General features: G+C 35.6%; 1 protein-coding gene across 2 annotated transcripts in view; it reads left to right on the top strand.

Moving 5' to 3' along the window:
* Positions 1-22,969, top strand: part of SUGCT (succinyl-CoA:glutarate-CoA transferase) — a 305,639-nt gene that overhangs the window by 39,923 nt on the left and 242,747 nt on the right. For both annotated transcript variants that reach the window (XM_064705032.1, XM_064705033.1), the window contains exons 8-9: positions 5,168-5,311; positions 20,363-20,458. In XM_064705032.1, the coding sequence (XP_064561102.1) occupies positions 5,168-5,311; positions 20,363-20,458 (240 nt within the window). The remainder of the gene's footprint in view (positions 1-5,167; positions 5,312-20,362; positions 20,459-22,969) is intronic.

The following is a 22,969-nucleotide window of genomic DNA, read 5'->3' as shown; positions in this document are numbered from 1 at the left end:
CAAATGTGCTTTTTGTTGTTGTAGTGAAAACTTATCCAAGTGGCTGTAAAATCATATGCTTGTTGGAAAGTAACTTCAAAATAGTGAAGTATTATTAATAGTAAAATCTTCCATTTTTTTAAGCATTTATGTTTATGTGACAGAATTGTGTTTAAAATTTCACAAATCTAAGTCTGAATAAAAGTAGAAAATCTTGTTTCAGTCAACATGTAGAAAAGTGGCCAAAGAAAAAGAGGAAAAAAGAAAACTTAATTTCATGCTGGTTTTTTTTATTAATAAAGCTTAAATTATTTGTTGACTAGATAATGTAGAATTAATGTGCAAAAACTAATAAGTTCATTTGAATGGTTACACTAGGGTCTGATTTTTTTTTTTAGAATAAAATGGAAAATGCCACTCTTATAAGCTGGAAATGAAAAAAAGGAAAAGTTATAACAGATGATGTTGGTTTTGTATTTAATTACAGTAGCTATAGATAATCAGTATAACATCATCAGTGCAAGAGTGCTCTTTGGAAACATCCCTTTGGTAAACAAACCATTGAATGCTCTTGCAGGATGGTCTTAGAGGCATCAGCTGATGCAGCACACAAATGGAATGAATCTGAGCAAGCAGTTAAAAAGCATCTACATACATGACCGAGGTGTTGAATGTTGAGGTATGCATATTTACATCGATGAATAAATATTTACAGTTTCTTAGAAAGAATTTAATAATAGGGTAATAAAATTTTGTCCAGTATCTGACACATACAAAAATGTATAATCCACTAGCAGTATATATTCCTGCCTATAAAAAGAAAAAAAAAAAATTAACAGCTTGCGCTTTTTTTATCTTTTTCTTTTCCTGGCATCACTTAATGGTAATAACTTTGAAATGCTTCTGAGTGATATTCTGAACCTTGAAATCAAGCTATAACTTCTGCAGCATTGCAAAAATATTGGCACAAACAACTGCATTTGTGCTAGAGTTGTTTTTGCACAGTAGAATAGTGTCTTTAAATCATGTTTTGTATACAGTAACCTGCAAGCTCTTACACATGTGCTTGATTACTTGTGTATTAGAAGGTATCATACCTGTGAAATTTGAAATTTCTATGACTCATCAAACAATAACTTGAAATTAATTAAAATCCAATTTGATCACAAATCTCCTTCCATCTCCTAGTGGATTATTACATGTGGTCTTCAATACTTAAAGTACCTTTATAGTGGTGTGTTCTTTCTTGAGGAAAAAACATTTTTGTTTTACTGAATATGAGTCAGCATTTAATCTGCAATCCAGAGATGCCATTCATTCTTCAGTTTAGTACCAAACAAAGTGTTACAAAAGAATACACATGGTGTATATAGTTGAGAGCTGTTGAAAAATACAGCCATTGCTGGTTCATATTAGTTTCAGCAATTATTTCACATCTGTAAAACCACTGGACTTAGAATACTTTTCTTAAACATGTCATTTCAAACCAATTTTCATTTTAAATGGATGATTTTTGTATTACTGATGTAAATTTGGAAAGGGAAATTATGTCAAAGGGCAAAAAAAGCCACCTCAGGAAAGGAAGTTTCTAAAACATGTTGTGGCTATATCTGGGCAAGAATATGTTGACCAGTTGTAAGGAATTTAGCAAACAGCAAAAATCAGGAATAAAAATGTAAACTCTAAGATTGAGCAATAGCAAAGCACAGTGATTTAAAAACAAAAGGTCTGCCTAACTGGTATGAATCTTTATCCTATCAAATGAGGAAAGGGCAACTCCTGATGTTGCACCTAATTGAGAGTTCAAGCCAGCCCTTGAGGCTGGATGGCAGCTTTGTTTGCGTAAGACACATTCTCCCTGGCTAGTGCTACATTTGCTCTTCCTACCAGAACAATAAAATCATTTCTGTCTGGCAGGGGTGGTGGTGTTTGTCTCTTTTGAAATAGCTTGCTTGAATAAAGCATATTGTATAGATCCTTACTTTGCCCAGGCAAATGGTATAATGTTAGCTATACAAAAGTACTGCTGTGCTGGCAGAAGCTCTATCCAAAGGAGGGTTATTTCTCTGTGTGTTTAGCTTTGTCCTTCATATAAAGCAGCTTCACATCCCTTATTCTGCAGGATAGTGATAACGCCTGAACGAATCCATTCCACAGTACTTATACCTGTGTGTCCTGCCCCAAAAGACTGGTGTATGGCACAGGAGCTGATTGAAGCTGATTAAATGGTGAGACATGGCAGCTCATCATGAGTCTTGGTAGGAAGACCAAGGATGGCTAGAAATTGTGTGGACTGGTTCAGAATTATAGGTTGTGGAATGTTAGGGTAAAAGAAAGCCAACATGTTAAAAGTAACATAGCAACATAGTGCTAGTAGTTTGTAGGAGTATTCTCTAAGGGGAAATTGTGAAAGTACTGAGGCAAAGGAAGTGTTTCCTTTTAAACATTAGATAGTTTAGTACTTGATGAGGAAGGTTCTGGAGTTCATATATAACAACCTATTAAAATAATCCCAATTTCTTCATCTCCAAAATGTAGTGTTCTCCTTAAAGGGTGAAATTAATGACACTGAAAACAGTGGACAGTTTTTTCAAACTAAGAATGTTGCAGCGCATCTGTTTGTAAAATCTAGTCCTTTTTGTTTCTTCTCAGCGAATGTAATGAAGTGGCTATAATAAAGAAAGAGCAATTTAAACAAGCTAATTACTTGCAGCAGATAATATGGGGTTTTTTTCGTTTTGGTTGGGTGTTTTTGTATGTGTGTGTGGTTTTTTGCTGTGTGGGTTTTTTTTCCTTTGATTTTTTTTTTTTTTTTTGGTTTTTTTTTTAAATTTTATTTCTCCGTGATATCTCTGATGAGCATAAACCTTCTCATGGGCAAATTAGTTTTCTCAGTAGGCTTGTGCATATGAAGGTGAAGAACGAACTTTCCCGGTTTTCCCCAGAGTTGGGTACAATGAGAGTGGTAAATAGCTGGAAGCTTTGAATTGTGTTTTCCATTGGGAAGCTGAAGTATCTTAGTGTAGCATCTGGGGAAGGAAGAAATAAGAGATTCTTCAAAAAAGTTCTACTTTCTAAAGCAGCATTCACCTTAGTATTGTGTAGTTTATATATCATCCTATGGATATCTAGGCTGTAGATAGTCACAGACTAATCCTTACTGCAGTTTGGATGAGAGTAACTAATTTTTTCCCAATTTTGCTGTATTTTATACAGATTTTGTATTTTTTAGTCAATTTCATGACAAACAGTTATTATTTTTCAATTGTAATGATTTTAAGTTGTCTTATGGTAGGCTTACTTGTGTGCCAGAACTCTGGAAGAGTCTCATTATCTTTGCACTGCTACTTTTCTTCACAGTTTGAAAACTAAAAAAAACCCCAAACAAACAAGAAGTAAGATTTCAAAATAAGGAACTGATGTGATAATCTGATCATCTGACCTCAAACTTTTCAGAGTAGCAAATGGAAAATGTTTCAGAAGAGGCACTACAATAAAAGCCTAGCTGGGCTGAAATTAGTAGTTCAGTTTGCCATTGATTTCAGAGGGGACATATATCATGCCAATGATTACAGAAGTTCTGAAACACATGATGTTACATGAAGATTCTTCCCTTGATGCTAGAAAAGGTATGACATACAGAAAAAGGATATTTGAACAAACAGCTTTTCAGTGACTTCACTCAGAAGGTCATGAATTTGCATGTATTTGCATGAGTAATATTTACAAGTGTAAACAAAAATTTGTGTTTGTTTTCTTACTAGAAGCCTGGAGTGTGTATAGTGGAAAATACAAAACTGAGCTTTCACCTGAGGAGGGGCTGAAGATGAGAGGAAAAAAGTGAATGAGAAGAATGAAGCAATATGGTTCTGCCTTTTAAACAGACAGGCAGCTGTGTCAGCATACTGTAGAATTTTTTTAGGCCTTTAGCTTCTGGACATAAAAAATTCAGTCTTCACTAGCTTTTCTTGTCTCTAACATTATCTCTTTTCTTTTTGCATTGATGAGTTGAAGCGTTATATTATTAGAGACAAAAAGTGGCATAATAAATCCTTCATCATGTCAATATGTGGCATCACAAAGTAGCAGTTTTATGTACATGCTGCAAGAATACCTGGTTTTCAGTGGTAGTTTCTATACATCAGATCACTCAAAGATACTAATTTCTTGCACTAACTGCAATTGAGTGCAATCATCCAACCAATTCCTTACCAAGTCCCTGGTTTAGAGACAAATATGTCATGTGGGATGGTGTCAAATGCTTTGCAGAGATCCAAGTAGGTGACATCAGTCACTCTTCCCAGACCTACTACTACTGCTGTAACATTTCATAGAAGGCCACTATATTTGTCAGGCACAATTTGCTCATACTGAAGCTGTGTTGGCTGTCACAAATCATTGCTTATTTTCCACGTGCCTTAGAATAGCGTCCAGGAGAATCTGCTCCATAAGCCTGCTGGATAGGAAGAGGAGACTGGTGGGCCCGTAGTCCCCTGCCTCTTCTTTTTTACCCTTTTAATATATGGGGGTTATGTGTCCCTTTTGCCAGCCAGTGGGAACTTCCTAGGACTACCATGACTTCTCAAATATGATAGATAGTGTCTTAGACATTCCCACTGCCAAATCCCTTGGCCCTGCAGATGTATGTCATCAAGTCCAATGGGCTTATGCACTTTCAGGTTCCCTAGATGGTCTTGAACCTGGTCTTTTCCTACAGCACATGGTTCTGTGTTGTTGTCTCTCCAGCAGAGATTTGGGTGGCTGAAGCCCCCCATGAGGACCAGGGCTTGTGACTGTGAGGCCACTGCGATCTGTCTGTCGAGGGCCCCATCCACTCCGTCTCCATGGAAGGGTGTGCACAGCAGGATTATAATGTTAGCTGCAATTGCCCTCCCTGTGCTCTCAGGCAGCTCTTCATCCACCCCCAGTGAAACTCCAGCTGCTCATTGACATAGATGGAAACACTGCCTCCTTGTCTCCTTTCCCTGTCTTTCCTAAAGAGCCGATATCCCTCCATTCCAACACTCCAGTCACAGGAGTCATCCCACCGTGTCCCTGTCATGCCAATAAGATCCCAGCCCTGCACAATTGTATTGTCTCTGGTTGTTTCCCTGCTTTTAATTTTTTCTTTGTTTATTGTTTCCTTTGTTTGCCTTGTTTCATTTTGGGGTATTTTCTTTTTCTTTAGGATGGTGAGCCAGTTAGATCAGGAGTGGCAATGACAGACCTTGCTACTGGGTTGTATACATATGGAGCAATTATGGCTGGTTTACTTCAGAGGTATAAGACAGGAAAAGGACTACACATTGACTGCAATCTCCTGTCAACTCAGGTAGGAGTTGTAAAAAAATTGCTTTTTGTTGTATAGGTGTTTGAACCTAAGAATACCATTTGCATATAAATTAAAGTGCATTAGTTAGTATAACTAATGACAACACTAATAATGACATTAGTGATCATTCTCTTAACTTGCCACTCTGGTAGTGACCATTTTATATGACATGGTTATTGTTACTACTGCACCAAGTTTGGTTTTCACTTTTTGCGAAGGACTGCCATGTTCTGTGAAAGCACAGGTCAATCAAGGTTTATAATATCACTGAGAATGTAACAGTTGTAGTGAGTAATTGGAGACAGACAAGCCTAAGTGGTGAAACCAATGTTGAAAGGAAGGCTTTGGCACTAGGTCACGTTACTTCTAGAGTGACTGAATAACTTATGCAAAATCATCTAGAATGTTAAAATATCACCCAGGTTTCAAAGTAATGTAATCCAGGAGGTCTGCATTTTGGCTCTGGGAGTTAAAAGAACAAAGTAAGTTTGAAGATGCAGCATTTTTCCTAGGCATTAAAGGCAAAGTTGTTCTGTTCATGAAAGATATAGCATGTATTACCTGTAATGAGAACTTGAACTTTCTTCTTTGAATATTTGAACATCACTGGTGCAATGATTTATCATTTCAAAAAGCAAGTGGCATTGATATGAGCTGCATATGATCAGATAATATGTTGTCTTGCTGATGTAGGTACTTGCTGTTACCAACTGGGCACATAGTAAAGAGGAATTTTTGTTTTTGTTATAAAATGTATTTCAAAATTGTATGCAGTCCTTATTAAAGCAACTACAGTGCTCCATTGTTTTCATCCTTTTTTAATTGTATTTTTCTTCATGTTATAGCTGTCAGTATTGTTGAGAAATGACAGTGCCCATTGTGCTAAAAGTTGGCCCAGGTGTGAGCAAGAGGTTGAACACCTATATCATTGTAGGGTAACAATGACTGAGAGTAATGACTGAGTTTGCTCTAGTTTTAGTGCCTTCTGCTTTTGTCTGAATAACTATTGAAATCAGAAAGGAGGGGAAATCCTTGCTTAAATCAATAAAGAACTTCTCGTTTATTCCGGAACAAATGTTTGCAAGAAGTGAACTTAATTATACTTACATATATTTGCAAATGTTGTATCTGTATTGAAAAATGTTTAGGGAAAAAACAGTTCAGAAAAATATTTTAAATGTGTATTAAATTCTTATTAAATAATTTGTAAATATATGGATTTAGGGGGATTTTATGTGTAAGGTATTGTAGTGTTATATATTATGGCAGCTGCTCTTTGATCTTTTTAATTTCTAATTTTATAAAAATACTTTTGATAATTTTTATTGATTTCCAGAGTAATTGTGGGAGAGGTGTGTGCATGTAATTCCTTGTTCCACTGGTTTTTGCCTTTTTTTTGTAATGAAGTCTTCTTGATTATTTTTCAATATTTTATCAAATGCTGAAAGCAAGAAGAGTTGAAGTTAGGTGTTTCTAACCTCAACTTGCGTATCTTGTTACCTTATTTGTCTTTTGAATATTTTTTCTTGATTACTGTAGATTTGTCCATGCACAGAAGTGTTCTTATATTGCAGAATTTCCACCTGAACTTCTACATCATCATCCTTTAGGCCACTCCTTTAGCATGCACAAGATGGAGATTGATGACCTGGATAGATGTTGGTGAACAAAGCATGTCAAGCACGTCACATGGTGTTTGTCTTCTACATGATTATTTGAAGAAGTGCTAAATAGTCAAGGAAGAGCTTATTTGTTTTTTTTAGGTTTTTTTAAACAGTAACCCCTTCCCTGCTCATTATCAAATTATAGTTATTTAAAAGTTATTGAGAAGTAATTCCATAAATGCACACTCTCATTGAAAAAGAAATGTTTTTATTTACTTCAGTGTTGGGTAAATGAAATTCAAATAATTTGGTATATTGGCACAGAATATGGATAAAAGATGTTATTCAGAAAACATCTCTATTGTTTTAGATGACCCTGTTGCTTCAGTCCAAATTCATTTTAGGGTGTTGGCCCAAGACTGTAATGAGAACATCTATTAAATTGGAAGAAGTATTTATGGATGAGGTTCTAAAGGAAAAAAAAAACAACCCCAAGATGTGATTAATCCCATTAAAAAGATGTGTTACAATGAATGAAAAAAAATATAGCTGGCTGCTGAGTATCTCTCAGAGCATCTAGTTTCTTGGTTTGTTTTCTTTCTTTTTGTAAGACTGCTGTAAGTCTTTGTAAGTCTTTAGGGGGAGTGTCTCTACTAAGAAAGAGTAGTACAAATCTGAAAATTAATGTAAATAAATAAAATACTCTTGCAATACTTCTGATGGTAATGAGTTTTTTTAAATGAAGTTAGACAATTACTGTGATGCAATCAGGGTCTTTAAGATACATGTTTCCAAAAAGGTTTTGGTTTTACCTCCCAACTAGGTATCTAAAGCTAGCTTTTCCTCATGTGATGAATGTTTAAAAAGAAGGACTTTTTGAAGTTTCTTATGGATGCTGCCAAAAAAATAAGGAACCTAAAGTTTTAGACTTTCAGTTTACTAGATCCTTGTTGGTGTTGATTAATGGTAGGATCTGGAGGTCAAACAGAGACATCTTGATAGCTTCTTCAGCAAGAGTTTCACTGAAGTGTGGTAATTTTTAATGAGAAAAAAAGGAATCTACTATGTGTACTGAACCATCCTATTTGCAGTGTTTTGACAGCAGAATCTTGTATGAAACTTCTTTGTTTTGCCATCATTTCGTGCACTTTGCTAATATAGCAGTGTGGTTGGATCTTTTGTTCATCCCTTCATCTGAACTGAAATTTGTGAACCTGGCCAATACATATTCATTGTTCAGTGTTGATGACTTTGACGATGTCACAAAGGAATAAAAACCCCAGGGGTTAAGTCACTCAGGTAATTAGAAAATCTTGAAAACGGTTTGGTTTGTTCTGTACAGAAAACTTAGCATCTAAATGTCCTAAATCTAAATCTGTGTCTATGCTTTTACTTTTCTGCATGCCTTGCAGAAAAACAAGAGAATTTATATTCTTTTCTGTGGAGGGCTGGAAAATGCTTTTGATGCTAATTTCCTGCACAGACATGCAAATAACAAAGAGCATTGAACTGAATTCAGCTGTCAACAAAGCTGATCTGAAACTTTTTAAAGAACGGACTGACTGGCAAGTTAGTTTCATATTATCTGTGTAGAACCAAATTATAAGTGAGACTCTGTACTCTGAAAAAATATGATTTTTAGAATATCTTCGAATACATATATTTTTTTCAAATTCTGTATTTTAAACACTTACTGCTACCAAAGAAGATTTCTTTCCCCATAACAAAATAGGATTCTAGCATTTTGCTTTGAATGAGAGATATGGTAACTCTTAGGATGTGGTTTTGTAGTGAGCACATATCTCTCATCTATAAACTTTTAACCTGTGTCATACAATTCCTTTGAAATTTTTGACTTTTAGATGATTCACAGTTGTAAGCTCCAGATCTTTCAGCATCTAAATAGTGTCCTTTAGATGATACTGGTAAATAAGAAGGAAGTGGGGTTTGGATTTGGTTCCAATTATGCAATTGTGCCTTTTCTTCTGTTGTGGCTTAAAAAAAATCTCTTGGACGTTTTAATATCCTTCCTGTATTTAATTATGACCAGGCTCCAACAAATACTGTAATAAGTTGGTTTCATTTGGATTAAAAATATGCAAGAAATATATTGCATATAACATTTCTGCAATTTTGAATGTATTTTTTCCCAGATTCCACTGAAAGAAAAATATGGTTAACATTGTTTGTATAAAATGATTGTTCATCAGACACTTCTCTGCTTCTAATTACTATGTTTTAGTTTATATTTGCCATAGCAAATGTCTTCTTAAAATGTTGAGGTGACTTAGAAAAACCTAGAAAATTGGTATAAATGATTTTCTTTATTTCATTTTTGTTCTTAATTAAGCAGTTAGTTTACTGAGGGAATGATGAGAGTTAGAAGCTATTAGTTTTTATTTTTGCCTCACATTTTCCCATGATGATTCTGTTTAAGGCTTATCTATCTTATCTAAGGTGCTTTCAGTGCTATCTATTCAGGGCTTTCATGGCATGTCTTTTAGCAATTATTGAGTGCAGGTGAAACTGGTAACAGTTCCATACTGCCTGTGGGACATAGAAGGCTGAGAAGTAAGTCGTGTGGAAGTATCAGTCTTGGAACTTCAGTACTGCTCAGGTGTCTTGACTCTATCTTGTTGTTTCTCTGCTAGCTGAGAGTCATGAGTTGAATGAATACCAAAATACCAAAAGAAAAATCATCTTTTTTAGAGGTTATTGCTTCTGGTGATTTTGGAGGCCAGCTATGAGGACTTACATAGTTGTCTTGGTTTTGGGTATGGTTTGAATAACTCAGTTTTTTACAAGCTTGTAAAGCATCATCTTTGCAAAACATAGTAAAGATGATGGAGATTATTCTTAATCTCCATCATAATAAAAAATTGAGCATATGCTGTATGGAGATGCCATTTTTTTCACTGTATAACTCTCATATGGAAAAATAACAAAATCTGAATTAATGTGAACATTTCTTTAAACATATACTGCACTTTAAACACTTCTTGGCTTGTATTCTTGACAATTTCCATTGAGGACAGCTGTATAACTAAGAACAGAATTTATCCCTCTGGGTTTTAAGCAGCCAGAATTTGATTGAATAGACCAGAAGACCATACACACATGACAGTAACTCAATTTAATATTGGTCTCTGTGGAATTTGTGTTATGATTTCTAATGATTAGTTATGCAGTCATTGGTAGAACATTCTCCAACTGGATCTTGGTTTTATTTAGAGGCTTTCTTTACTCTGTAAACAGAATACATATTCAAATTGCTAAGGAATTTCTTCTTTAAATGCTACCTAACTGTAAATTCTCTGTCTTTTTGTCTTTGCTACCATTGCTCTTGTGTTGATCTGTCTCTGTCATTAATTAGAGAAAGACTAGGAAGGAGATAGAAAAAATATGCCCCTTTTTTACTAAAAAAAAGGACACTGGAGTGGGTAGAGGAGAGAGTTTGAAGGTTTGAAGACAAAGGAAGACATTTCTTTAAATGAGTTTTTAATTTAGATGACCTTTAAATAAGGGTGTAATCTTGGAAATGGAATCAAGATGTTTATTACCAGCAGATCAGATTTCAGAATCATGCTGAGTATTAAGAGACCGATAACCTGGGTAAATGAAAAGAAAGGGGAATGATTTAAGCACCTAGTACCAGAATAAACACATTTAGTGTACCCCAAAATCTCACCTCACCCCTCTAAACTCATAGAAGTTTTAGAAATAATTCTATAAGTTCATCAAACTAGGATAGAGCCTTTCAACACATTGTACTCCATTTTTTAGTGTAAATAACAAGTAATAGGGTTGTAAATTGATGGAAGAGGTTTTAGTTTTATGTCATGGAAAATTTTAAGTTAACAAGACAGCTGATTTTTATGTGCTGCTGAGCCTCTGGAAATCTAATAAACCTTAACAAGTGTGGCATTTTTGGGTATGGTGATAGAACTCTAGCTAAGGTTTCAACACTGCTTAGTTTGATTTCTTCAGAAAACTCTTATTAAAATTTCTCTGTAGATTATAATTTATCTTTTAAAAAAAAGGTAAAGGATGATGCTGAAACACATTTGAAATAATGACTTCCTTTGGTCTTCCTGCTGCCAGAATTTCTGTTTGTATTCAGCACAGTGTTGTTTCTCTGTTCAGGATTGGTTTTGGCTAATCAGTTAGATTGCAAACTCTTTAGAGAAGTGACATGTGGTTAGGCCAAAAATCACAACTTATTACTTACTATGTTATAGTGAAAGCTATAAAAAATGTCTTCAGACTCTAGTTTAGGACTTCTAAAACAGGTATCCATTAAATTGCATAGAAGTCATAGAATCATCAAGCTTGAAAGAGACCTTTAAGACCATGAAGTCCAGTTGTCAACCCAGAACTACCACTACAACCCCTAAACCACTAAATCACATGATTCAGATCAGCCACCTCTTAGATGTCTCCAGGGATGGTGACTTTGCCCTGGGCAACCTATTCCAATGCCAGACCCTCCCTATGTATCAAATGAAGCCTAAAAATCTACCAGTTTGCACTGCTGCAGTGCAAGCTATTGAAATTACAATTGTATTTTATCTTTTAAATTTGTTTACTACAGATGAGATGAAAATGACCACGTCAATAGACAAACACACCTAAGTTTCTTTTTTTCATGCAAGTGTTAATGCTGATAAATGTGGAGAACAAAAAGATGAGTGATGTAAATGGTTAGACATATGCATATTTTCATTGTAAATGGCACTGTTCCTATCATAAGATCAAAAGTGAAAAGTGCCTTAATACAGCCTGTTTTGGATGTTGACAGCTTTCCATGGATAAGAATCCCTATTACTGATTAAATAAAAAAATAGTATCCTTCACAAAGCATGTATAAAATCCAGTTTGGAGCCTCTGGATATTACAGAACTGCAAACAAGAACAAAAATTGCTGTAGTTATTCTGATACCTGTCTTCACAGGTAATTAAATTTTCTTTGAGCAAAATCTGTTTGTCTTTATCATATTTTTATGCTTTCTTGTTTCCATTCTCAGTCGTCAAATACAGCTATTATTTTTAAATTAGAAAAGAATCATTTAGATTGGGAAAGAACTTTTAAGATCATCAAGTAATTCAGCACTGCCAAGTCCAGTACTAAAGCATGTCCCTAAGTGCCACATCTTTTAAATACCCCCCGATGTAGCAAGTCCGCCACTTCCCTGGGCAGCTTGTTCCAATGGCTGACAACTTCTTCTGTGAAAATCTTTTTCTTATTATCTAATCTAAACCTCCTGGGTTTAGAGGCCTTTTCCTCTTGTCCTGTCACTTGTTGCCTGGGAGAAGAGACTGGCTCCCTCACTTCACTACAGCCTCCTTTCAAGAAGCTGTGGAGAGCAATAAGAGTCATGTCTGAGCCTCCTTTTCTCCAGTCTGAGCAATTCAAGCTCCCACAGTGCTTCTTACAAGACTTGTGCTCCACATCCTTCACCAGCCTCACTGCCCTTCTCTGGACATGCTTCAGCACCTTAATATCGTTTTGGTAATGAGGGGCTCAAAACTGAACACAGGATTTGAGGCTGCACCAGATCTGATTATAAAGCACTGCCTTGGTCCTGTTAGCCACACTGTTCCTGATACAGACCCGGATGCCATTGTCCTTCTTGGCCACCTGGGCACACACACTGGCTCAGGCTCCAGTACTTCTTGTGGAACCTCATACCAGTGACTTTGGCCCATTGATCCAACCTGCCCAGGTCCCTCTGCAGAGTCTTCCTACCCTCCAGCAGATCAACGCTGCCGCCCAGCTTGGCGTTGTCTGCAAACTGACTGAGGGTGCATTGGGTCCCCTTGCCCAGTGTGTTGTTAAAGATGTCAGACAGAACTGGACCAAATACTGAGCCCTGCAGAGCTAGTGACCAGCTGAATGTGGCACCACTCACCACCACTCTCTAGGCCCAGCCATCCAGCAAGTTTTTTATCCAGTGAAGAGTGCACCCATCCAAACCATGAGCAGAAGAAGACTGTCAGAAAATGTCAAAGGCTTTACTAAAGTCCAGATAAACAGTCACAGCTCATCCATTTAGTGAGTTACCTGGCCATAGAGGATCAGGTTGGTCAAGTAGGACCTGCCTTTCATATACCTATACTGGCTGGGCCTGATCCCCTGTCGGGCACGTGCAACGTGACGATCCTATGCCTGAACCTTTAGGTGTTCCTTCCTGTAGAATATGCAGCCTTCCTAGATTCCTTTGTCTGACAGGACTTCTTCCCAAGGGACTCTCTCAACCAATCTCCTAAACAGGCCAAAGTCTTCCCTCTGGAGTTCCAAGGTAACTGTCCTCTCCTTTGTTCTGCAACAATTAAAAATTCTATCATTTCATGGTTGCTATGCTCAAGACAGCCTTCCACTCTCACCCAGAATTTCCTCTGTGTTCACAAACAACAGGTCCGAGGGCTCTTTCCCTAGCTGGCTCTCATCAAGTGCATCAGGAAGTCATCCTCCACACACTCTAGACTCCTGGACTATTGCCTATTTGTTGTGTTGTATTTTCAAGACATCTAGTGTGCTGAAGTCCTTCATGAGAGCAAGGGATAGCAATTGTGAGACTTCTGCCAGCTGCTCATAGAGTATTCCATCTTCCCTTTATCCTGGTTGAGTCGTCCATAAGACTGCCACCAGGATATCTGCCCTGTTAGCCTTCTTGATTCTTACCCATGAATACTCAACCCCATCCTCACCATCATTTAACTTTAGAAAATCAACACACAAATTGTGTTACAGGGTTAGAGAAACCTGTATACAATGTAGCAGAATAAACTTTTTTGTCAGTTCAATTTTTACTGGACTGTGTGAAATACAGAACACAATGCATTTAATATTTCAATGAATATATAGTCTTTCTTCAGAGAGAATAAAGTCTTAAGAAAATAATTGTAGAAATTTATGGCTAAAATTGCCTGATATGTCTGTTATCAACATCTGATTTCATTTGTTAGAACACTGCCAAAGTTTTAACTGTTTTGGCTGATTTTTTTATGTCATGGAAAAGAAAAGGGATTTGTTTTCAAAGTAACTTTAAAAATGATTCATCTGTTTCCAGGATCATGTTATGGGAAAATCCACTGATAGGCTTTCTTGGTTTTTCCCTTTTTTTCCTTTATGAGAAACCCAGTGCCTTCAGTTTTTGGATTTTGCACCGAGTTACAGATTAACTTTGGAGTTCTTGGTATTTTTAGCCTTAATGCTCTCCTTAATCTTTTGTTTTTTTAATGTAACAGGTTCCTTAATTATGTTCCTTTGTAATTATGTAACTGAAGTAGTATCTTTCTTTATGGTTTCAGGAAAAAGAAGACTAGTATTTTATAATAATCTAGAAAATGAAATTTATTATTCCTTTTAGAATGTGTTTTTCTTCAAATAGAGCTCATTTAAAGAAATATTTTTGGTTTCCTTTTTCTCTTTAATACTAGTGCTGTCTAATATCTTCTATGGTCAGGATTTTTTGATCCTCCACCTAAAATTCATCTGAGTGTGTAGAAGTTTAATTTTTTGGTTTGTTTGCTTGATTGCCTGTTTAATTGGAGAGATAGGAGTCCATTTAATATGTACATACTCTTGAAACTTACTTTGTAATTACAAGTACTACATCTATTAGTTGTATCAATCTTTGCTATTGTTAATGCAAATTGAATCTTAATCAGGAGCTGATCTCCATGCTATGGGAAGCATCCATTCTGGTCTTTTATGAGCTCTAAATAGCTCATTAAAAGTAATTTGTAAATCAGTTCTTTTTTTGTTGTTTCGTTTCTCTGAACGTAGCAGTTCTCTGCAATGCAAAGAAGAAGATGTCTCAGTTTCTCTATCTATGTAGTCTAAACTTTTTTTTGATAAAGCAAAAGATGTTATCAGACATCATTTTCAGGCAAAAAAAGTATTTATACAACTGTGTACCTTAATGTCTGTTTGTTCTTTTTATCTAACTTAACCTCTGAGAATTCGTATTCTAGATAACATATTCAAATACATTATCTCTTATTTTGTTATTGCATGGTTTGGGGGTTTTTATTGTTTCTGGTTCAATTAACACCTTCTAGCACATCTTTTGTGTGACTGTGATTTGCTGTGTGCTATTGGTCAGGTGGCTAACTTAAATCAGCAAATTCCCCATGCTGCATGTGATTGCTGGCATGGATTTGTATACCTGCCTAAGTGTCTGGTTGGAAGGTACAAGAACAGGACACTATAGGAGACCTGTATTAAAATTCTAGTTATTTGTCATTAAAGATCTGATTTTATCTTAACAAGATTATAGTTGTGGCCAGGATTATGCCATTTATGGATACTTCAGTGCCAGGAGTTTTCTTGTGTGAATAGTGAATTCATGATAATTTCCTGGAGTTTTTCATTAAGAGATATTGGTGTCACTGAGTAGAAAACACTTTTTACTGGAGCACAGTGTTCATAACATGACCACGGACATTTTTCAAAAATTGTCTTTAATAGTGTTAAGCCTTGGCCTGGGTGATAGTAGTTTTACTTTTTTTTAGTTAACTTTTGCAGGCCAGACCTGCTGCTTTGGTGCAGGGACACGATGGATGAAGCAGTGGAATCTTGCTCCTTTGTGGGCAGTGGCTTTGTTGCGTACTTGCAGGTGGGAATGTCTGCCCTGCCTAGAGGTGTATGCCACTCTTGAACTGATTTTTAGCTTCTGCAGATCTCTCAGCTTCAGGCTAGATGGGCGGCCCTTACAAGCCTGAATGTAAGGTGATGCTTGTTGGTAGTACCTGGGAATGCTATGGTTTCCTGCTGGACCCCTGCATGATGGGCTGCCTTGAGTTGTGGCAGCTCTCTTGCCTCTGCAGAAGGCTGTGGTTTCTGCTGCCCAGTTAATTCTTGCAGGAGTTTGAAACACAATTCCTGTGTAAAAGCTGATAGAACACCACTGTGCATTGTGGTGTCGTGCCACGTCCTGAAACAGTTGGGTCGATGCTTAGGAATTGCATAATTAGCTGGAAGAGTGGGGGTTGCCTGGTAGAGATAGAGGTTTTGGGTTTTGATGTGGGTTTTGGGCTTTTTGGATAATGCAAAAATGACTCGAGCAGGAGCTGAGAGTCACTTGATGCACACATACGTGGAAAGAGCTTCCATAAGGGCAATAGCCAATAACTGCAAAAGCAAAATTAGTCAAACTTAAATGTTACTAGTGTCAAAATACTTCTCAGGGAAAACATTAACCAGTAAAATCAGTCATTAGGTAAATATTAGCATAGGATCAGTGATTTTAAGAGACCTTTTATAGTGTGCACCAAATGTAGATTGTGGTCTTATGTTCACAGTTTTCACATGTAAAGATTTTTTTAATATGTCACCAGGAGTATGGAAAAGGTATATATGGAAGATTATTGGCCTCTGTGCAACAGAAGGCCATGAAATTTTCTAGAATGATTTTTTTCCTACAAAGCTGTAAATTAATAATTGTGTTACTAGTTCTGTAGCATAGCATAAAATAAGTTACCTATGCCAGTGCAATAAGTCTACATGCTTGCTTGCAAACAAAGAATGAGACAGCAATAAATTAACTTGGCTTAGAGTCAAAGCATTGTTAAAGTTTGTGGCAAGACAGCAGACACAAAATTGGAGGGAGAAGAAAGTAAAGAATATAATTAAAATGTTATTTTCTCTTTCCAGTTACCTGTCTTCTTTTGTTATTCATTTACACTTGTTGAAATTGCATGGAAATGATTGATTGACTCAGCGAACTCATTGTAATAAATTATGTTTGATGTGCTATCTTGAAAAAAAATCTTTTGAAATTCTGTCTCTTTTCTTTGTCTGCTGACCTTGTGGCTTTTAATATCTTGTTTCCCATCTGTCTGATTTCATCATAATCTGAGCATAACTTTTCAGACCTTAATGCAGCTCTCTTTTTGTTCTGATTTAAGTAAGTCTGTTACAAAAATATGGGATTTGGCCATCAACAGTAACATTAGAAAAGAATGTTGAAATATGTGTTCCCTTTACTGATGTGAAATAAAGAAACACTTACCTGTGGATATTTGATAATGCATATTTACAGTGCATAGATCTGTCTCTACAAGCAAATGAATACAGAGATGTCTGTATCATTGCATTACATCTGCTTTAATGTTGTAAGTTCAAAGGTTACTTTTGAGGATTATTTCTTAATTAAAGGAGAAGAGAAGTGGGTCTATAAGGTTTCAGGAAAGCAGTTTTAAGTATAGATTTTAAAAATACTTAGCTGACTATGTCATACAGATGTACCCAAACTCCAGTTTTAGAGATTGATTGTATTATAGATGTTTCTACTGCAAGAAGTGTCTCTATCAGTGATGTCCTGAGTCTTGAATTACTGGGGAGTTTGGAGAAATAGACTTACATTCTCACAAACATTTTTTTCTAAAGGATATAACATCTATAAAAATGTTCATCTGGAATATCTTTTGTATGCTTGTAGTTCAGCAGTTTGCTTAACAGCTGTAAGATATAGGTAGATCAATTCTTCATGTTCTTTATTAATTACATAAATTGTATATGCTGAAAGTTTTTTTTGGACAGTGCCTTTTTACTGGGACTAAATCTTTGGAAAGGCCAAAGATAATCAACTGAGCCAGGAAGAGAGGAAAGGGAAAGAGAGGTAGGGGAAAGTTTCATGGGATAGTAGAAATAGAATTGTCTTCAAGTTTGCTGAACCTGTCAGAAAGTTATTATGAATGTGGCAAAAGGCCACAGAGTTCACTCAACAGTGTGTTTTCATATAAAACACAATACATTGATATATTTATTTTATTTCGGTCTATATAAGCTTATTTGTTTGCTGATGATACTATGGCTACTGCTAATAATTAATTTTGCCTGGCTAATTTGGCTGTGAATAAGGTACTCAAATCAGAGAAGGAAGTCAGAGGAAGCCAAAAGAATTTTCTTTCATGATTTATTGAAAAAACAAAAATAAGCAAACCATTTTTATAGGCTACATAGGCATATGCATTAAGGCAAGTGGTCAGTAAATTGATTGAAATGGAATTATTCTTCACGCTAAGTACAAGGTTGAACTGAGACCTTGAAATACTCTGAGCAACTGTTAGTTCCAACATTGCCATCTTTACTAAGCCCTGACTTCCCTGGCGTTTTCGGTCTCTTGCTATTGAAACAAGCATGAAGCAGATGCTTTATGGTCAAATGTCAATATCTAGTGAGCATTATGTTTTAATCCCTTTTTTCCCTTTCCTGTACTGTGAACAAATGCTTTGGAGAAATCTAGATGTGTGATTTTTTTCCATTACTGAAAATATTACATTCATCTCATCCAGGAAGCTGAAGCAATTTGTAACACTCTGTTAAGAAGGTATATTTTTAGGGGTAAAAGTCTTTTTGTGAAGAATTCTGTTTATGAGACTCCAATCCTGAATTCTATAGCATAGAATGTAGAAACAAATGAATAGCATGAAATCTTGGCTCAATTGCATTCAATATTAATATTTTGGGATTTCTGTTTCACCAGGCTTTAATTCACTCTGTCCTTCCCAGAGTTAAGTTTGATATAGCATTGCCTTATGGAAAATGTGCAAAGTTAAATGCATATTCCTGGTCTTTAGAAGTAAAAGCTGGCTGTAATGGATGCATCTCACTTCACTCAGTGAAATTTGTGTATAATGTGTTAGCTGTGTAGTGTTGCATGCAAATACAGAAGAATATCTAATGAATAATATTTTATCCTCACTGCAGAGCCATTTGCTGTGGTAGAGAAAGTATCACTATGGAGTATGACCCCAAAGGGAAAAATGGCAGGAATGACGGGTCAAGGCTACGTGTTACTAATAAACAACACACTCTTGTAATTCATTAACTCTCTCTATAATCATGGTGCTTCTTTCTATATTGCTGAGAAAAGTTGCAGACTAGGAAAAAAATTCTTCCTAGATACTTCCAGTGCCATTTTCTTAACTACTGAGATTTTCCTGGGGACCAAAGAACAGACATGGTTCAACATTTTAGCCAAATGAAGTGACACTGGGCTATAAACAGCTGGATCTGTAAATCCAGCTACAAAATGTTTTCCAAAAATACTCAGGAATAAAGAATTTATTTCTAGTTAGTATATATGAATATAATTTTTTGTCAGTAGTTAGACTCTTATTTGCTATGTATTTTCCTAGTTTTTTTTCTGCTGTACTAAATTGCTCCATGCATGATTTACAGTTAAATATTTTCTTTAAATGTGACAGTGACACATTCACATTTTCTTTTCAGAATATATAGAGAAAGAACAAGAAAATGAAATAGCTTTTAATTCCTGAGAATTCTGATATAATTCACATATTGGAATATGAATGGTGGACTCTGAATTAATTCTATGTTTTGTTGTAGACTAAACTGATTAGTAGGTACAAAATAATATAAACAGTTTGATCATCAAAGCAAAATTTCTTTCATCTAATGGGAGAAATATGGAGAAAATAATATTTTTGGAAAAAATTGTTCCCATGGTCTACTGTTGAGGCAAGCACTTGCACTTACTGGTGCAGCTAGTTAACAGAATAAAAAAATGCATTGTGTCTGATGAATGAGTGATAACCTTCCATGGTAACTGTAATGCTCTATTGTGTTACTTGGCTTCAGATATCATCAAACACTGTATTCCCTCCAAGAATAAAGAATAAGAAATCTGCCATGGATTATAACAGAACTACTGATTTTCATGCATTACTGCATCACAAATTTTCGTTTGTTTTTCCTAAGACATAATCATACTTACAATATATATATTTATACTCTCACGTTCTGGTTCCTAAGTTAGTATGCTGTATTTTCTTCAAAGTTAATACTTTTCCAGCTATGTCTGACTAATAACTTGCTAAATCTCTCCTTATCTTCTAATGACAGATGATTTATCAAGGCCCATGACTTAATTAATATTACAGAACCTGTGGGGAGCTGAAGAATTCAGAAATATTTTCCATAGCTTGGACATGTAAAATGAGAAGCATAGGAGAAAACGAAAAGATAATCTTGTAACTGAGGAAAAAGTCTTTGTGATTTAAGCATGGGATTGAGGTTCAGGAAATGGTGAGTTCTATCCCACAAATCCATCATGCTTCCCACTAGACTTCAGACAAGACACTGCTGCAGCTGACTATTCTGCAAAATGTTTAGGGTAACACTCTCTTATCTCTCAGGATAGTTTAATGCTACATATGTCCAGTGATACTGGTGTTATAGAGAACATATTAATTTTTGAGTTTATGGAGTTGTTCTTAAATAAGCACTTCTGTGATATAGCTGTAGCCTGAGTTTTTCTCATAGTAAAAATGTATACAAAATATATAATGTCTAAAGGATGCTTTTGTGACATAAATATGTTAGCTTATGTATCTAAAGCAGATAGAAAGAAATCTCAGAGAAATTGTCAATGAAGTTCCAGCTTTCCTGAATACTATACTTTTTTTCCATTTCCAGGTTGCATGTCTCACTCATGTAGCAGCAAATTACCTTAATTGCAAAATTGAAGCAAAACGCTGGGGTACTGCTCATGGGAGTATTGTTCCATATCAGGTAAGCAGAAAGCATTAGGGTTTTTTCCCTTGGAATTCATTATTTTGTGTATTATGAGATTGAGAATTGACTTTTCCCATGACTTGTAGTCTGTAATGTGTCTGTGTAGAGGCATGACAAGGTTCTGTTGTTCATTGTCGTTTCTGCATTTCACATATTTCTTCATCAGCAGTAGATTAGTAACAGAAGACCGAAATAGATCAAAGGTGTTTGCTGAAACTGGATGACTTTAAAGCTAGCACAATGACTTGATTGGTTTTCACCTAACAGAGAAACCTTTTTTTAAGGGTTACCTGACTTCAATTCCATACCAGTTATAAACTGAGATCTTTCAATTTTTTCCCCTCTGAATGTTAGTGGTTTTATCTTGTGAGCCTACAAGAGCAGTCTAAATGACAAAGATAATCTGGCAGTGCTACATATTTGTAATTTTGTATTGATTTTGCTACAAATCACTTCCTCAGTGAGAGAACAGGTTGATAAAAAGAATTAAACAGAGCTCAGATCTCCTCAGCAGAATTCATACTCTGCTGCATCTAATGAACGGTTGACATTCCTTAAAATAACATGACCTTCATCATATAAACAAACACAGGAAAAAAAAAATCTCACTGCAAGTTTTATCTTACTTTTGACCAGTACGGTAAACTCTTCCAGTAAACAAAAAATTGTGTTCTTTTCTAGCTCTTCATTTTGTGTTCTTAGATGGAGGTCGTGTCTTACAGAAACTTGAGCATATATTTAACTAAGAAAAATCTATTCTTTATTTCATGTTTTTTGGCATTTCTTAGAAAGTGGTCATGTTTGTATCTAGCCGGCAAAGCCTGTATTTCTTAATTTATGTCCAGAGTCTTGAGAGGGGCAGTTTCCAGCATTTTCTTGGGAGAACTGCAGCTAAACACTGCTGAGTATCTTTACCCTCCCCTTTCTTTTCACAGGAGGAGAGGGAAATTTAGTGTATAGTCTTCCCAGTGGTGAAGATCATGATGATCGTAACTGAAAGATTAGCTCCTTGTGGCCATAAAATCTGAAGCAAAAATTTTCTACTATTATGCAGAACTCTTTCACTAGCTAGTAAAAGCCAGACCTCCTCAGGTCTAAAACCAAAATGAGCTGGTTTTGTAAGGACTAAGTCTGCTTCATCTAGGAGACTTTTTCCAATAGTTGTACTACTGCACAATCAACTGTCTTGTTATGCATTGGCTACAAAGATGGCAAATTGTCTCAGAACAATAGGGAGGTATTGTGGCTCTTTCTGCAAGAATTATTCCTGCAGTATTCTTGTCTCCAGTGCTACTGGTGTAGCAGTATGGGTGAGTTTTCCAGAACCAGCTCTCATGACCCAGTGTAACCAGGTATTTACACTCCGCTGTGTTTCTGTCATGCAACCTTTTGGTGCAAGCCCTTTGAACTTTAGTATGTTGAAAGTATAAAACAGATCTGAAGTATCTGAAGTTTGTATAAGCCAACCCAAAAACCTGACTAAACAAAGCATTTTATCTTCATCATGTGGCATTTGGCTGAATAACTGAAACTTGTATTCTTTTATGTCCTTTTGGCCTTAGTTTTTCCACAGTCAAAATGGAAAGCATACATTGAGTATCCTTTGTTTCTTTTTTCATAGACAGCTCTTTAGGTCTAGGAGATTGTTTTAGCTGTTTTTTGATTCAATCTTGATTAGTCATTGTGAAAGTAAAATTTTTTTTGAAAAATATCTGAGTAAAATTATAGTTCCTGTGTTTCTGCGTGTTGTTTCTGTAGTAGCTACTAGAAATATTACTGCAATATTATAAACAAATTTTATCTAATTTTTTTGTTCATAAACCAATAATTGGGGTAGGTTTTTTATGGATGGAGTTGTGTGTGTGTATGTGCTTATGGCCTAACATTGCATCAGCTACTATTGTTGCAATTTTGATTGTAACCGTAAGAATATTTTGGGTTTTAGAGGATTTTTTTCCCTTTACTAACCCAAGCTATACTTAGATTGCAAAGTTCTTCATAAACTTGACTTAACCCTTGCTGTTGCTATTGTACTGGCTTTACAGTTTCTCATACAGCTCATTTGTAATATTGCAATTTGTAATATAGAACAGATCTCTGATACCTGACTTTCATTCCTTATTCTACTTACTGAATATGCTTACTAAGCTAATGACTTACACTAATCTTTGCAATTTTTTTCCAAGGTATTTTATGCAAGTGAACTACAATTTGTTCAAATAATGAAAAGCACATTTCAGAAATTTGAATTTCTATATATTTCAGAACAATTAGGTAGTGGCAAACTGTTAGTTGTTTTTTCACATGTCCTTTATTTTGTTTTCTTTTTCTGTATTTTAAGTGTTTATACAGGTAATAAGTTATGAAGTGACACAGAACATGCAGTCCTGTAAAAAGTGTCAGGTTATGTTAAATCATGGAGGATTGGGCAAAGATGAGATCCTCTTAGAGATATTAAAAAGGCAAAATCAAAATAACTTACATCATTTTTCAGTGTGAGAGATGTTA

Source organism: Zonotrichia leucophrys, chromosome 2 (assembly GCF_028769735.1).
Source record: "Zonotrichia leucophrys gambelii isolate GWCS_2022_RI chromosome 2, RI_Zleu_2.0, whole genome shotgun sequence".
Lineage (NCBI taxonomy): Eukaryota > Metazoa > Chordata > Aves > Passeriformes > Passerellidae > Zonotrichia > Zonotrichia leucophrys.
The sequence above is the reverse complement of the archived record's forward strand: the minus strand, read 5'-3'. Positions and strand labels throughout refer to the sequence as shown.